General features: G+C 39.9%; 1 protein-coding gene across 1 annotated transcript in view; it reads right to left on the bottom strand.

Moving 5' to 3' along the window:
* Positions 1–17985, bottom strand: part of LOC126465336 (sulfite oxidase-like) — a 140915-nt gene that overhangs the window by 21278 nt on the left and 101652 nt on the right. Inside the window, exons 5-7 of the mRNA XM_050096298.1 lie at positions 17087–17276; positions 16871–17002; positions 8164–8356 (exon numbers count right to left, since the gene is read on the bottom strand). Of these exons, the coding sequence (XP_049952255.1) occupies positions 8164–8356; positions 16871–17002; positions 17087–17276 (515 nt within the window). The remainder of the gene's footprint in view (positions 1–8163; positions 8357–16870; positions 17003–17086; positions 17277–17985) is intronic.

Raw genomic sequence — 17985 nt, 5'->3', positions numbered from 1 at the left:
TGACAAGCCTCAGTATAAGATAAACAATCAAGGGAATTATACTCCTGTATCTTCTTTTCTTTCTTATAAGCCAGGCAATCCAGTGAGCATGGAGAGTGACGGTTATGACAATTAACAGACACGGGTGGTGGAACACAGGAGCTCCTCTTATGGAGTGGCCACAGTCACCACATAGAGGGTCCGCCGTACGTCAGGAAGACATGCTCGAAATGCAAACACTGAAAACACCTAATGGGTGGCAGGACGTACAGCTTCACATCAAACCGGTAACAATAACCTTGACCTTCTCTGGGAGGGTACCTCCCTCAAATACCAGAATAAAGGGACCAGTGTCAGTGTGATTGTCTTTATGACCTGTCTGAACACGCCGAACAAAACAAACACCCTGTTGCTCCAGATTGGCCCTGAATTCCTCATCAGTTTGAAGGATGAGATCCCTATGAAAAATGATGCCCTGAACCATATTAAAAGACTGGTGAGGAGTAATGGATATCGGGATGTCGCCAAGATGACCATAAGCATGAAGGGCTGCAGATTGTGCGGCAGAAGAAGTTTTGATCATAAGTGAGCCCAACCGCATCTTACTGAGAGACTCCACTTCACCAAACTTGTCTTCAATATTTTCCACAAAAAATAATGGCTGTTTGTCCTAATGCAGATCAGGTAACAGGGAAAGTGTTTTACCCCAAGCCAGTGAGCCTGGCCCTTCTCCTAGGGTATAGCCAGGGAGGGGAGGGGAGAAGGTCAGAAGGAGTAGCATTAAATGATCCATTTACCAACTGAAGATATGGCTGTAGAAGAATGGTCAGTTTTTTGGAGCTTAATATGTTTCACATGCAATACACTCACGCTGATATCATCCTTGACACTAATCAGGGGCTCTCCCCATGGATACCACCCAGCCGTAGCAAAGGCCACCTGGCACAGCAGCCATTGGCAAGAGTGCCGATACTCCAGAATAACAAGCAACCACTCTTAGGTATACATTGGTAGGCAGCAGCTAAGCTATCAGAAGTGTGAGCCCTGTGTTATCAGGGGGTCCAGCCAGATGGGTTCATAACACCCCATCACACGGACTGGCAACACATGCTAGTGACCTAGTGGGATGGAGGGGGCCAACGGTGGGGAAGGAAGGGGGAAAGCTATCCACACCATAGATGCTAGGGAGGGAATTCATCTCCAAATGACTCATACAATGGGCAGAAATTTAGAAGTGGAGATCAGACACCAAAGGGGGGCAAAAAACACCAAAAAGGAAGGATGAACAAGGGGTACAAAACCACAAGGTATACAGGAAACAAGATGGATAACCAGGCTGACGTAAGTAAGAACACTGAGAGAGAAGGAGGAGGGGGCAGAAGGGAAGGAGCAAGGGTGGGACAGAGGGGACACGGAAGGAAATGCAGTTCGGGAGGAAGAATGGGCTGCAATAGCTCAGGGCCGCCATGCATGAATTAATGAAAGAACTATGAGCCCCTGGGGGTTGGGTCATAAAGGAACAGGAAATGTGGAGAGTCAGTGGAGGAAATCTTTGGTGTGTTTTATACAAGAGTGTAGGTTACAGGTTCTATAGGCTGCAGGTACAGGTCCACAAGGGCAAAAACTCTCTCTGTGGGGGTGCAGTAACTGGCCACAATGTAGCATCCAGGGTGGTTGCATTTATGTGCTTTAGAAATCATTTATAAGATAATTAGAAATCATTTATAAGGTAAGAGTATGGAGGGGGGGACACAGTGCGAGAGGGACAGCTTGTATGTAGATGTATCTGACAGCTGGTGGAATCCCTCCTCTTCATAACCACAGCTGTGGAGGCTTTATCAGCAAGTAGGATTATAAGGTCAGTATCCACCTCCTTAGCCAAATGGTTACCACTGTTGCTTTCAGTGCAGGACCGGATTTGAGTGACATTACCTCCTCAGATTTTTGGGAGGTAGAGATCTAGAATGGAATTCACTCAGCTGTGTGATGCCAAATAAGGAGCTGCTTAAATAAAAAAGCAGCAGCTTCATTAGGATTCATCTACTTGTAATAACAGCTGGAGGGATTGACAACATGCCGATCACATGTCCCATAATCATAGATCGCTCATTGTATTGCCTTCTAAGTAGCAGCTGGCCAGTTATAACAGATCTGGGTGGTGTTTACATGTTTATGAGTTTTTTTAAAGTGTGGGTTGCACTTCTTTCTGCAGATGTGAGCGTGATGTTAGGAAATTCTGAAAAGTTAACAGGGCATGATTTGGGAACAGTTAAGTGAATCACAGTTAAGTGGTGGAGTAAACTGAGTTAGACTGATTGGGAAGGTTTGTGGTAAAAAAGTGCTTCCACCGTATTTGACAAGCACAGCATGGCTAAATTTGGGAGTGGGGCAAAAGATAAGGATGCTTTCATAATGATGGCATGGTGAAAGTAACTTTTACCATGTGATTATCAGCAGAGATGACTAATCTGTATGGTGAGGGTACACAGAAATTGGTCCCCTACAAGATATCCAGAAAATTAGTAACACACTCACTTTGGCAGTAAAGACCTACGGTAATCCTATCTGGTTTTTGGTACAATGTATAGGTCTTACTTTTGCATGAACCTTTGTAGATATACTCTTTGTTTAATGAGGGGAAGAATACCATGTCTTAACAATAAAAGCTGTGTGTGAGTTAGATGATACCGGTACATACAAAAGTATGCAAAGTGACTCCAACAGCCTGAACAAATGTATACTTTTCTTGATATGGTGCTGTTTTCAAGCAGCTTTTGTGGAGTTTCAACTTTGAATTGAGTAAGCATAACATAGAACATTGCCTTAGGCAGTGGTTAGTGGAGAGCAGTAGGTGTTCAATCCAACAGAGCCAGCTCAATGACTAACAGAGGATGTGTGGTAGACACACAGGACTGACGTAAATCTGGCCTAGCACGATACGCACCTGCAGTTGGACTAAATCATAAAAGGAAATGCCAAAGAGCTAAGCAGATGGAGGAGGAACCATTAGTTCCAGTTCAGCCTCCAACAGCTGAATAAACAGATAAGGCTATGTCACACTGGCAAGCAACAAATATGTTACTCAAGTCGCTGACAGTCTCTCGCAATTTTTCAACTTGACGAGCTTCTCTCATTCTACATGGAACACAATGAATACCTTCAAATTCACAATTTTTGTATAATTTCCTGGAAGGCTGACATCCATCTTAAGCAAATTCAAGACAACGTGTCTTTCTCTCTGTCCTCCTTTCTCTCTCTTGGAAGTCCTGTAGCTATGGCATTAGGCTAATTGGACACAGGTTCTGGGCAGGCTTGTTTAGGAATACCACTGTCCAGTCTATATGGATAGAATCCAACAACATTTGGGCCAGACATATCACTGATACCACATTAAAACATTTCAGAAATGTTTCTCATACCTATCTGCATTAACATACATTTATTCACACTTCAAGCAAGCTGCCAATTTTCACACCAAATACAAATTCTGTCAAGGTCAACCTGAATGCCTCTACCATCACTCAATGAAGACACTTTCCCTTATAGAACAGCATCAACAGCAAACTGTCTCAAATCATTTATGTACATGGAGATCACGAATAGTACATCATACTTCTCTGCAGCATTCCTGGCATTACCTTTGAATCTGACCCATACTCATTACTTGAAAAGTCATCAAGTCAGTCACATACATAAGAACCTATTCAGTATGCACTGATCTTTGTAAATGATAAACATTGTGAATGATTTCCCGATGTTTTGGACACTGAATTTTTTAATATAGAATCTTCCTGTTTGTCTGCATCCATCCACGATAAAATGCAAGTTCCACACAAGTAATGTTTTATAAATCCATGCTGATTTATTAATAGAAGCTTGTATCTCTTTAGAAAACTAATTATATTCAAGCTTAGATATGTCCAAAGATCCTGCAGCAGTTAACAATATTGGTACATAATTGTGCTCACAGATGTTTTCCCCTCTTCTTACTTATGGAGTAGTATGTGCATCTTCCCAATAACTCAGGACTTTTCACAAATGGTCCACAATAAATGCAATCAAAAAAAGGGGCCAATGCCACAAAGTATTCTCTGTAAAACCAGAATGAAATTCCATCAGCGCCTGGGGTCTTATTCATTTTCAACTAGCTCAGGTGTTATTCAACATTAGCTATCCTTATTTCTATCCATTCACCTGACAGGTTGTGTGGCAGCCTAAGAATGGTAGCTCTGTACAATGTTCCCTCATCAATGATTCTTTAAATGCAAGATGTGAGACTAATTTTTCTTTTGTTGTCTTCTATTTCTGTATCAGACTAGTCAATGGTGAGTGAATAGAAGCTTCCAACTCATTTAGTGGTTTTAAATACAACCAGAATTTTCTAGGATTCTCAGAAAGATATTTCATTAACATATGACAGTAGAACTTCCTAACTTTTGTGTTTCAGCAATTGTGTACCCATTTCCGGATTGAGAGCACAAGAATCTCACTTTCCTCAGCATTTGTGCTATTATAAAATCAATGCAAGTCTTTCTTGTCCTTAACCAACTTACTCAGCACATATTTACATGGAGCACAATGCACAACAAGTACATGCTCTGCCCACAATTCCTCTGTGTCTGTTACATATAAATTAAATAATGTCCATTAATTTTCTAAGTAGGATACTAATTAGTGTTATCTGTGCTGACAAGCATCAAAACTCTTCTAAGCTAATTAGATTCATTGACTCATAATACTGCCCAACAACGAAAATGTTTTGGCTTCAAAAATAAATTGTTCTTATGTGCTTCCATCTGCTGAATTAAAAAATTTCCATAAAAATTGACTGAATAGCTTGTGCTTTGATGGTGCAATGACATGTCATTTTTTCCCAATCTACGTTTTTGGTTTGGTGGTAATTACATTTTTGGGGTTGCCACACCTGTTAAATCACGAAACACAACATTCTCCAGGTGTTTGTAGATTATAAACGATATTACTGTAGCTGTGACTGTGAGTTTCATATTGTTTGTGTTGTAATTAGTGCAATATCTCTGGTTTTCAAGTGTTCCTGAAGTTTACAATTTTTTGAATCAAAACACAGTGAAAATGTGTAATTTCAGTGAACATGTTTGTTACATTTTTTGTTAAATAACATTTTCGTCACAATAACACAGTCTGATGTGGTGACCATGGTAAGTCAAGGGCTCTGCATACAAGTTACAACTCTTGTTCCGCTGTACAATGAAAATGGCTAAGAAATTTTTTTTTTAAATGGCTTTCACTGTGTCTATGATTTGGCAGAAACTTAGAAACCACACAGATAACTCCTATTTTTGTTTGACTCCATGTACAAAGACAAGGTTGCGATGAAGAAGAGCAGTAGATAGGTTACTAGTTCCTACTCCACCCCAAACTTATGAGCTTCAAGTACATGATGAAGACAATGAGGAAGAAGTAGTTCCCATCGAGCTTTCCACATCCCTTGAGCCTGATTTTGATGAAAAAGGACACAAACCTCACAGATTCAATAAAGCAGTGACCTCATTTGAGACCCTGATTTGTTGAATGAGAAGCAGTGGAATCTTCTCCAATGTGAGGAAGATGTTGTCATAGGGATCAGATACCTACTTTTTTTTCAGTCAAGGTAAACAATCTAGCTGTTTCCTGCAACATTATGGCTTGATCAAATATCTGAATCTGAATCATGATCCAACTGACTGAAGGCTTTCATAAACTTCTCTAAGCTTAGTTTGAAAGCTGTATTACTTCAGGCAGTCTTCTATCATATTAGAACTCTTAGAATATTACTGTCATTGAAACATGTGGAACATTGTTAGCATATGCGATTATGAATAAAATGTATTGTTTCCTCTTAATCCATTGGAAGAAGAAGAAGAAGAAGAAGATGTACCACAAAGGAATTATCCACATGGGATGGATTGGTAGCTATAATGTACATGTACCGACAAAAAATTATTACAATTCTGGAAAAAAATCAATGTTGTTTTATTCAAGAGAAAGGGCTTCACAATCTGAGCATGTCAACAGTATGTTGGTCCTCCTCTTGCCCTTATGCAGACTGTTATTCGGCTTGCCATTGATTGATAGAATTGTTAGATCTCCTCCTGAGGGATACTGTGCCAAATTCTGTCCAACTAACAAGTTAAATAGTCAAAATCCCAATATAGTTGGAGGGCCCTGCCCATAATGCCTCAAACATTCTCAAGTGGGGAGAGATTCAACAGCCTTGCAGGCCAAGGTAGAGTTTGGTAAGCATGAAGACAAAACATAGAAAATCTCGCCTTGTGTGGGTGGGCATTATCTTACTGAAATTTAAGCTCAGGATGGCTTGCCATGAATGGCAACAAAATTGGGCATAGAATATTGTCAATGTACCGCTTTGCTGTAAGGGTGCTGCAGATAACAACCAAAGGAATACCACTAGGAAAAGAAATGGCACTCCAGACCATCATTCCTGACTGTTGGGCTGTATGGCAGGTGACAGACAGGTTGGCATCCCATTGCTGTCTGGAGCATATTCAGACACGTCTTCAACTTGTAATCTCATTGACTGGAGTAGAATTGTCTTAAGTGATGGGTCCCGCTTCAAGCTGAGGCCCGATGGTCAGCGAAAACATGTCTGGAGACACCCTAGACAGTAGTGGGATATCAACCTCACTGTTGCCTGTCATACAACCCAACAACCAGGAATGGTGGTCTGGCATGCCATTTCTCTTCAAGGCAGGTGCTGTTTGGTTGTCATCCATGGTATCCTTACAGCACAGCGGAACATCAACGATATTCTATCCTCATTTTGTTGCCCTTCCTGGCTCGAGTCATCTGGATCCTCCCCTCCACCACCAGATTTTCTGAACTGCGCAGACAGGAATTATCTTTACAACACATTCTCCATTTCCGAAATTATCCCTACCTCAACCGATGGAAACTACTGTCCCCACACCATCCACCCAACAGTTTCCACCTCCTTTGTCCTATGACCTCCTCCCTATTCTCATTGGTCACCCTCCTTGTGTGCCGCCTTCTGGCAATGCACCCACCCACCTTTCCCCTTCCCCACTCTTCCTCTTTTTCATTCCCCATTTCCCTCCCCCAACCCCAACCATCCCCAGCTCCCTGCCCACCAGCCTCCCGACGATGGCCCTGTTGGCAGTTTAGTCCCTGCACGTTCTGCTACTCTGCTACTCTGCTATCCCTTCACCTTTTCTGCCCTCCAGATTGCGAGTTACATTCTATGTGACAGTTGCATTCTGGTCCAAACTGCTGGAGATGATAGTCATGGGTGTATGAGGTGTGCTTGCTTGTGTGAATGAATATGTGTGTGTGTGTGTGTGTGTGTGTGTGTGTGTGTGTGTGTGTGTGTGTGTGTGTTCTCTTTTCTGTTGACAGCTTTGGCTGAGAGCTATTGTGTAAACATCATTTCGTTGTACCTGTCTTTGACTTAATGTGTCATCTTTATGGTAATTATCGATCTATCTATTCCTTATACTGATGATATTCTGACCTGGAGTGTCTATTGTTCGACTAATCCATTTTTTTTATATACATTCTATGTCTCACTAGATATTTCAGAACATTCTGCTTCAGGCTTCATCCAGCACACATAACACACATAAATTTTGGTAGGAATAAATAGAAGATACGGGTGCTGATCTGTCACTCATCGAACAAAAAAGATATGGAGCTCAAGACATGCACATATAAATGGATGATAACTTGCTACACTTTTAGATGAAGTTCTTACACACTCACACACAGGATATATGAACTTCATTCAAATGCTTAACGAGTTATCATCCTTTTCTGTGTGCATGTCTGCTAGTCCATGTATCTTCTACTTGGAGAGTATTTATTTTGGCGAGTATTTGTATTGGCATGTGTTTATTTATTTGTATCTAATCATGGTTCTTACAATGTTTGATTTCATTGGCAGTTCTGCTATAGTCAAGCCAGCCTGATTTTGATATCCAGTGATCTGCATTAATGCAAATAAGTATAACAACATAGGGTTCAGCAAAACTATAGATATATGCAAGAATGAATGAATGAATGAATGAATGAACAAATAAATTAATTACATAGAAGGCATAAGACTGTTTCAGGTAATGACTTAAGATTTGCTGCATGAATGGAAAAAAAAATTTAAATGAAATAATGGTATAACAAAATATAAATAGTTACCCAGCCACTTCACTTGCCGTGCTCCAATCACCCCAGGAACAATAACTCTGACAGGAAATCCATGATCTCTTGATAAAGGTTCTCCATTCATTTCATAAGCTAGGAGAACATCATTTCTTGGATCAATGGCTTTTTCAAAAGGTACTGATGCTCCATAGGGCATATTCGAAACATCTGTATCAAGACCTTCAAACTGAAATATTTCTCAGCAATGAAATTCTGTTGAATTCCTACATACAGGAAGAACAGAAAGAAAAAGGAGAAGAGGAAGACAGGAAAAAATAGATAGAAGTCATAATATAGATTCAAATCATTTTCATTATATACAATAAACATGGAGAAATAGTAATTTTCAAATCACAGCAAAGATAAGTAGCATAAAACTAAAACTGAAATATTACTGATTATGAAACATTAATTAAAACTGAAGCTTTTGTAGGAACATTTCCTTCTCTTCATTATGGAAAGCCTACCCATGTGCATAATCCCAAGCAGGTATAGTAATGGGTGAGGGCTTGTAAATTTCATGAGGGAAAAATCCTTATAGAAATTTATGTGTCCAATTTATCACATTGTGGATATGGAAATTCCTTTCAGAGTAAAACTGTGTGCCAGACCAGGACAAGAACTCAAAACCTGGCATTTTGTGTGCAATGCTCTTACCAACCACGCACTGAAGCACAACTCTCAAACTACACTCACAGCTTCGCTTCTGCTAGTACTTCTCTCCTACATTCCACACTTCACAGAAGCTCCACAGTTGCACCCAGATAGCTCAATAAGTAAGAGCATTTCTGGGTTTGAGTCCAGGTCTGGCACACAGTTTTAATTAGCCAGGAATCTTTAAAACAGTACATACACAGCTGCAGAGTGGAAAAGCACGGCAAAGGATACTTCCATTGCATGTTATACTATACTTTTTCCCCATTCCTTTCATGTATAGAGCCTGAGAACAATGGCTGCTTAATACCTTCACAGTTGCTGCTGCATCCCTATCAAAAAACCTCTATCCAGTCACAGTTTTTCAAATACACAATATTTTTTCTAGCTAGACAAGAAAAAAATCATCTGCATTATTCATCCAATTAAACCAGCAATACCCTGCACTATTCATCTCATTACATCAATAAAGCTGTCACCACTAAGAACAGGCTTATCACTGCACAAGCCTGGAAAAATTCAACCACATCCTTCAACAAAGCTTTGACCATCCACATATACCTGAGATAGGGGATATCCTGTACAAAATCCTTCCTCATCCACTAACAAGGGGAGGCCACGATGTTTGGAACGTAGATTTACTGTAAACTTCGTACACTAGTAGTACTCCATGAGGACAACAAAATGTGTAAGCAGTAGCACGTACTTCTCAAGCGTCATTGAGAAAATCGCAAGATAATTTCGGTCATCAAATATATACCTGTGCATGGCCATTTTTACCATGAAGCAGCGGCAGCTGAGAGGTTAGCGTTCAAGACCCGTAGTCACTGGATCGATGGATCGAGTTCCATTCATCAGTTTTTTTTATTTCTAACACAGTCATTTTCTTTACTATTTATATTACAATTGATATAATGGGAAAATATGTGTAATCGAAGGGACTTTTATTAAATTTACAATGTTATTTGGCAGACTACAAATTTTTATTATCACAAATAATATAATATTCATAACTATCGACTCGTAAATGGCCAAACACATATAGTGATACTGAAAATGTATGCTTGGCCATGATTTGAGGAATCCCTTATACCTGGAAGGAGCCCAAAACGACTTGTTACCTTCAAGTTTTGACCGGCACAGACGGATTTAGAAAGATGTACAATTAATCATCACTTTCGACATTACGAGTACAAGTTGCACGATGGTATTTTTTTGTAAAAACATGGGAGACACAAGGTTAAACGGCACCAGCTGCATTGAATAAATGCTACGTTTCTGCAAATGCAAGGTTTTTTGAGGTTTTCCGTGGAAAAACAAACCTCGTAAAAATTTTCAAAAATGTCTCTTTCAGACGATAGTTTGGAAGCAAACAATGCATAATGCAGCATTTCCTTAAATATCGGCACTGATAATTGGCCATGCAGTATCGACTGTATTTTAGTAGCATCTTCATGAGAAGCAATTTCTCATTCTCTTTCAATTAAATATAAACAATTTTGAAGACGCGGACAAGCATTCATTTTGAGTATCACTTTATGTGTTTGGTCGTTCACTAGTTATGAATATTATATTATTTGTGATAATAAAAATTTGTAGACTGCCAAATAACATTGTAAATTTAATAAAAGTTCATCCGATTACACGTATTTTTCGCATTATATCAATTGTAATATAAATAGTAAAGAAAATGACTGTGTTAGAAATTAAAAAAAAAGAAAAACTGACGAACGGGACTCAATCCATCGACCCAGCATTTACGGGGCTTGAACACTAACCACTTGGCTGCTGCCGCTTCATGGTAAAAATGGCCATGCACAGGTATATATTTGACGACCAAAATTATTATGCGATTTTCTCAATAACATTTGAGAGGTACGCGCTACTGCTTACACATTTTGTTGTCCTCATGGAGTACTACTAGTGTACAAAGTTTACAGTAAATCCGCATTCCAAACACCGTGGCCTACCCTTGTAAGCAGTTCTCTGTTGGTCATCCAAGTTGCAAAATATCTTGGTCTATCCCAATGCCACCCCTGCACATGATTCTGCTCCTCATGTGTCTTACTTTGTGACTGACACAAATACCAAACATGCCCCATATGTCCATCCGTCAGCAGTGCTGTCACAAGCATTCCCTGCCCATTCAAATAGGATTATATATGAAAGCAGCCACACCAAACACTGGCTGCACTGCAATTACTACACAGCGTGTTAAGTGGGTATGATGACTAACCAGACATTTACCCTCACGAATGCCCAACACCACACTAGCCAGAAACTCTACCACCCACTTGCTGAAATTTGTACCTATAAACACACACCAATGTGATCTCTCCCTCCAGCACCAGCTCCTCAAAACCACACAACCATAATCCACATCTTCCTACCCCTCTGCTCTCACTATTTCCTATAGCTTCCTTTTCTGTCCCCCTTCTCCCATCCTGACATCACATTACCATTCCTCCTTTCACATTCCTTCTCTCCCCCTTGATATGTACCTGCCTAGCCAGAGCTGATCCCTTTTTCTCCTTGAACTCCAGCTTTCTGCTCTTTGCATTCATTCTATTCGTGATCCTCTCAAATCAACATGCTGAAATACCATCAGTGATGGTAGTTGTAGCAATTTTCAGTCTGAAGACTGATCTGACGCAGCCCTCCGTGACAGTGTATCCTGTGCAAGTTCCTCTATTTCCGCATAGCTATTGCAAAATATTTCAAAGCTTTAGTTTCCCTCTACAACTTTTAGCCTCCACACTTCCCTAGATAACTAACTTGACACTTCTTGATACCTCTCTCTGTCAAGTCGTGCCATAAAGCTCTTTCCTCCATATTTCAATACAATACCTCCTCACTAGTTATCGAGTCGACACATCTAATCTTCAGTATTCTTCCATAACACCACATTTCCAAAGCTTTTTGCCTCCTCTTCTTTTCACTGCTTATCATCCTCATTTCACATCCACTCATTTAAATTTTCTATGGTTTTTACAATTTTGAAACAAATGAACCATTCATATACGACAACAACATACAACATGCAGCAGAACAAAACTTGCACAGACATACTGTAACTGTTCAATGGAGAGTTTTACCTATTCTTGAAGATTTCTGTTTCAGTTGTTATGCTTTTAGTTTTTAATATGAAAAGGACATGGTATTCACTGCCATCATAGTAGGGTGAATACTTATACACTTGTTCAAGGCCACAATGAAACCTTAGGGATGCTAAATGTGTGGTTAACAATGAATCTGTCTACTCTTGTAGATAATAATATTGATTCTGCAATGGAAAACACCAACATAATTGAGTGAAAGAGGTTAGGAGCCCACCAACTCAGGTACGACAGCACTTCCTTCAAATTGGGTAGTTACACTATCTAGAGGCCAGAATACTCCTATAACCAGTGGCAAGTGGCTCTACAGTTATACCGTTCATTGAGTGAAGACAGTGCACATCATCCTTGTGACAAGCTATTGAACTCTTGCTGCTTGCTACTTGACTGGACAGAGGATTGCTATCAGATTATTTATTGCCATGCAGATAATGACTTTCTGAGGCCTTACAGGCCTTCTGGTATCTTTCTTCCACCATCTAGCTTGCTCACTCATGCCAACAGAGCTTGTTCAGATTTTTGTGAACTGTAACTTGTTCTGTGGTTGTTCCATTGGTTACTGATAAGAGTTGTGCATGTTGGTACATGAGAACCGAACAAGCATATACAAAACGTGCAAGGAGGATTCTGGTCATAGTTCAAGGGCACAGGACTCGAACCCAGACCACAGTCAGTAAGGCAAACATAGCCCCAGAGTTTCTTAAACTTTGGCAGCAACAATTAATTCTGCAACAGCAACAACTTCAACAGGAATAGTATTGCTTGGAACAGTGGATGGACTGACATGCCCAGCTAATGCAGCAACTCCTGCTTCAAGCAGCAAAGTTGGTACACCAGCTGCAGCCATTTCCACCTTTCCAGCCAGACACTTAGGAATGGGGCAGCTATAACAGGTGCCTCTCCATTCCTACAACTTCTGGTGTGGCATTGTAACGTGCATGTTTTCTGTCTACTAATCATAACTTGTTGAATTTGCTTCACAAATGCAGGTCCTTAGTAGACCCAGAAATAAGAATGTTCAGAAATTTGTAAGTTACTGTCTTTATATCATGAACAGAAGTGTCATGTAAACAATATTAGAAATTTTACAATACCATATACGCATTAATCAGTCATATGCTACATGGGCAACTGAACTTCAAGGTCTCTCCAGAAAATGCCATTTTAACTGCAATCAATCGTATGCAGAGTCTCTTGTGCGAGACGTTATCATTCCATTTGCTACAGATTAGGAAACTTTCACAAGCACTACAAATGGACAATCCAGCCCTAGAGGAGGTTCTCACACTTGAAGTTCACAAAGTTTCATGTGAGCTACAGCATTCGTTTGAGGAACAAGACATATCTTCTACTGACAGCTCATCCCGTTCCCTCAGAAAACTGCAGAACCAGGTCTCACTCTGCTAAACTCCTAGTAATAACAACTCTGTGTCTTCCATTCAAAGACAATGGCACACAAGGTTCAAGGATTCTGAAAGTGACATGAAGAGTATAAGTTTTGTACATCTGAGTGTGATTAATGCAGATGTGGAACAGATGCAGCAAGCGTTTATCTGGAGTCCAACCAAATCAATTTATCAAGTGTCTTGACAGTTGCAGGTACCACCAACCACAATGCATAGGGTGCTAAACAAGAGACTGGAGCTTCATGCCTACAATGTGCAGCTTCAGCGTGTTGCTTCAACTTGATGACAGACCAAAGTGCAAAGCATTTGCGATTGAGATTCTGTATTGCATTGACAAACTGACCCAACATGAGGATCTGGGGCTCTGAAAACTCCCATTTTATCGTTGAAATTGTACACGACAGTCCAGAGACAAATATGTGGTGTGATCTGCTTCAGGACCATGTGATGCGAATGTTTTTCTTTGCAGAGGTGTCAGTAATACGGATATGTTGGAATAATTTGCATTTTCACAGATTGAATAACTACAAACTGACACCATGCTTTTCAGGATGGTGCCGCTTCTCACTGGGCCTGAATCATGAGGAAGGCTCTGGATGGCACAGCTCCAGGTGACTTGATTGGCAGGAGAGGGCCCATTTACTGCCCCAACAGGCAGCTTTTGTGAATGTGAGACATACAAGAACTGCAAGCTTGCATCAGAGTTGCAATTCAAACATTAATGAGGACATGTTGTGCTGAAAATGGGAGGAACTGGAATATCACTAGGGTATACTGTAGCTACATATGACTCTCACACTGAACTCTGGTTAATGGCTACTAATGCTTTTGGTGTGTGTGCCTAGGCATCCATAAGAGGGAGTGTGTGTGTGTGTGTGTGTGTGTGTGTGTGTGTGTGTGTGGGAGGGGGGTGGGATGGTAGAACTTGCCCCCTCCCCTTCCTCCTTGAAATCTGGAATGCATTGTTTTTATTCACTGCAGAATTCTGCAAAAGTTCACAGTGATTCTCTAAAGCCTCTCTTTTAGCATTATGTGGATGATCACAGTAAGATAATACTACAGCAGTTACCACTATCTCTTTATAAAGTGTGACAACAGACACTCAATTATGGAGCATGGGCTTTATTCATTTGTGACTCACTTTCCCTTCCATAATAATGGGCTTGCTATTGTACTGTGCATCAAACAAAGGCAAAAAAATCAGTTTTTGACAATATAATGTAAATGGAGAGATAAAAAATCTACTCACCAAGTGGCAGCAGGAGAACACACAATAAGAAAGGTTTTGCATATGCAAGCTTTTGGAGCCAGTGGCTCCTCCTTCCGGTAGAACGGTGGGAGAGGAAGGAAGAAAGGTGAGGAAAAGGACTGGAGAGGTTTAGGAAATAGGATAGAGTTCAGAAAAGTCACTCACAACCCCAGGTTAGGGAGACTTGCCAAACGGTAAGTCTCCCACATTCATATTGGCCACTGAGTGCTATTGGAGCCTGGCTGCCTGCTACTGCTACATCTACATCTAAAAGACTACACAGTAATTCACAATTGAGGCCTGTCAGAGGGTTTGTCAAGCCACTAGATTGGACTGTAGACCACTCTTTAATTATTTATTGGTTTACTGATACTGACTTTACAAGAATTTGTCAACTTTCTGGTATCATTCTTCCACCATCAAGTTTTCTCACTCATGCAATACCAGCATATTCAGGTTTATGTGAACTGTAACTTGTTTTGTGGTTGTTTAATGAGAGCTGTGCATGTTGGTAGATGGGAACCAAGCAAGCATGTACAAATATACAAATGCTTAACCACCAAGACATCTAAGCCTGAAACTGGTCTCCTCCAATCTGCCAATCCTCCAACACAGCTGGTCAAGTAAATGACTCTGCAACTGTACAAATGATGGAATGTTGCAGTTTGCACAGTATTATTGTGAAGCACTATTCATGTGCAGTAGTGACGGTATCACCTTAAGCACTGGGTTCTTTGTTTCTTAAGGTGTGCTACCTCAGTTGGCTTTCAGCGAGCTCATTCCATACACAATTCAGCATCACTGTCTCTCAGAACAAAAGTTTCAGGTAGAGTAGTCAGTAATCTGGCATGTTACATTTTGCCTCTAATGCAATTAAGACTCTGTCAGAAGAGAAAAGTGAGGAAGTTCACACTTGTCCTACCACATCACGACTACTTGCAATGGAAGACCCACCAACACCACTCTTTCCCCACAAGCACAGTTATATGTGCAACTATGTCCCAAGTTTCCACTCCAACACCATACTCAGCTTTCCAATCAACTGCTTCATATTTTATCTGTGTATTTGCTGTTTTGATGACTTTTCGTAATGCTTGAAAGTCAGTGTAGTTTAGAATAAGTTAAATCAGTATATCGTTCTCAATATGCAGTTACAGGAATTTGGGATGGAAACTTTTTTTTCTGTGAGCGTTATGTGCTATAATCTCTGTATATAAAGGCAATGTCCCGACTGATTGAGTCCAGACTCGTCATTGCCCAGCTGTGGATGGAAACTTGAAATTTGGTGAGGGTGTTGATCGTATACTGTAGGCATTGTTTAAGAAGTGATTTTTCGAAATTCCACACACATTACGAGGTGAAATAAGGGATGAAAGGCTTTTGAAAATATGTTGCTCCTAAGGCAATTTTGCAGCTAGACCTACGAAAATTGGTATTTGATTTCTTGGTCAGAAATACATGTTCCAGCATTTTTCGGAATCTTACCTCTATGGGGGTGAAGTAGTGGGTGGAAGGGTTTCTTTTTTTTTTCAATATATTTGACTTCTCAATTAGAAATAAAAAAATACATATTTCAGTGTTTTTGAAAATTCAACATGTAAGGGGGTGAAATAGAACCATACTGACTCACTGACTCATCCTCACCCGTCCCCAATTAATAAGGATAGAAACTTAAACATTTGGTGTGGGTGTGAACCTTATACTGTTGGCATCATTTAAGAAGGTATTGTCCAGAATTCCATTCATAAGAGGGCGAGATAAGGTAAGAAAATTTTTAAAAAAATATTTTTTATGCAAGGATGGATTTTTTAAAATATTCTCTTATGCAAGAAAATCTGAAGCTAAATCTGTGAAAATATGTATTTCGCTTCACTATTAGGAACAAAAAATTACGTGTTGCGCTGCTTTTGGAAATTCAACCCATAATGGAGTGAAATAGTGGCTGACTAAGAAAATATTTCATTACATTAAAAAAAAAATTTAAAGCTACATCAATGAAAATTCCTATTTTACTTCTCAGTTGGGTATAAAGAAATATGTGATACAGAATGAAATTTCCTGTGGAAATATCACCTCAAGATGGTAGGAGGCATGATTAACACAAATCTTGGACTTTTGGTCAGATGTGCATTTGGAAAAGAGCATGCTACTGGGACCTCAATTAGCATGAAAAGTGTAGAATTTTTTGCAATTTTGATTAAAGAAAAAAACTGTGCAGATCATGTAGTCTATGCAAGTGAAGCAGCAGGAACTAAGCTAGTTACCAATATATTCACCTGTACATGCTGTGCCTTCGGATGATTGTCTTTATATCCAGCAGCTTTCAGAACATCAGCAAGTTTTGCACCAGACCATACTGCATTACCTATAGCTGCCTGTCCCCATGACAGACCTCTTATTGCTTTCACCTACAAATAAGCAACACAGAGATTAACCAATGTCTACACATCAAAGACATGTAGTAACATTACATTTGAAACACTACTTATTACCTTAGCCATCTCACTTCGTCGATTTCCAGCACACTGCACAGCAGCTGTGACAGTATGTTTCGGAAACTTGGTCTTCAACTCATCAAGTGATAGCACCAAACCTTTAGCATCAAGACCTTCGACCTCTAACTCATAAGTTGACAGGTCAACATCAGGTACGGGTAAATGATTGCGTACGTAAAACAGATGACTGAAACAAGTTAATGGACTCACTCAAAAGTGATTGCATCACAGTATATAAATAAAGATGTTTGGTATAATGATGATTAGTTACGTGAAACTAGATTTTCATCATGAAAGGAAACAACATTAAATTAACATGATAATGCTAGGAAAGATGTGCATTTATATTTCTGAAATATCAAACTAAACTATTTACATCAAAACAAGTGAGGTACAGCTTGCGTAATATAAGGTGGAACTTGCACAGAAATTCATTTTGTCCTGAATGTTGCCTGTCACCTGCTGACCTACACACTTTGAATGTTCTTGTTGCTGTCTCTTTACTATATAACATGGAACCACAGTCTTCAAGCACCATGCATGCAGGGAAAGCTCTTCATAATCAGGGATGTGTCATTGTACGCAATGTCATTAAACTTACGCTGGAGAGGCAAACGAGGAAGCAATAATCTCATTAAAAACTGTGCTTCAGAAAGTTGCAGGAATTGCCAGCTATTCAAATTGCACAACAAGAAGAGTAAATGAGGGGTAAAACAGATATGCAAGTGCTTTCCAAGGCTTCACTGCTTCCAAAAGATGCAGAAAAAGGAGAGAAACTTTTATTTTTAGGTAATATTACTGAACACTTTGTCACAGGACTGACACTATATTAATGTGACCCCTGTGGTTTATTTTTCATTTTCAATATAGCAGCGAGTGACATTGCTTGTTATGCT

This window comes from Schistocerca serialis, chromosome 1, assembly GCF_023864345.2.
Source record: "Schistocerca serialis cubense isolate TAMUIC-IGC-003099 chromosome 1, iqSchSeri2.2, whole genome shotgun sequence".
NCBI classification, from domain to species: domain Eukaryota; kingdom Metazoa; phylum Arthropoda; class Insecta; order Orthoptera; family Acrididae; genus Schistocerca; species Schistocerca serialis.
The sequence above is the reverse complement of the archived record's forward strand: the minus strand, read 5'-3'. Positions and strand labels throughout refer to the sequence as shown.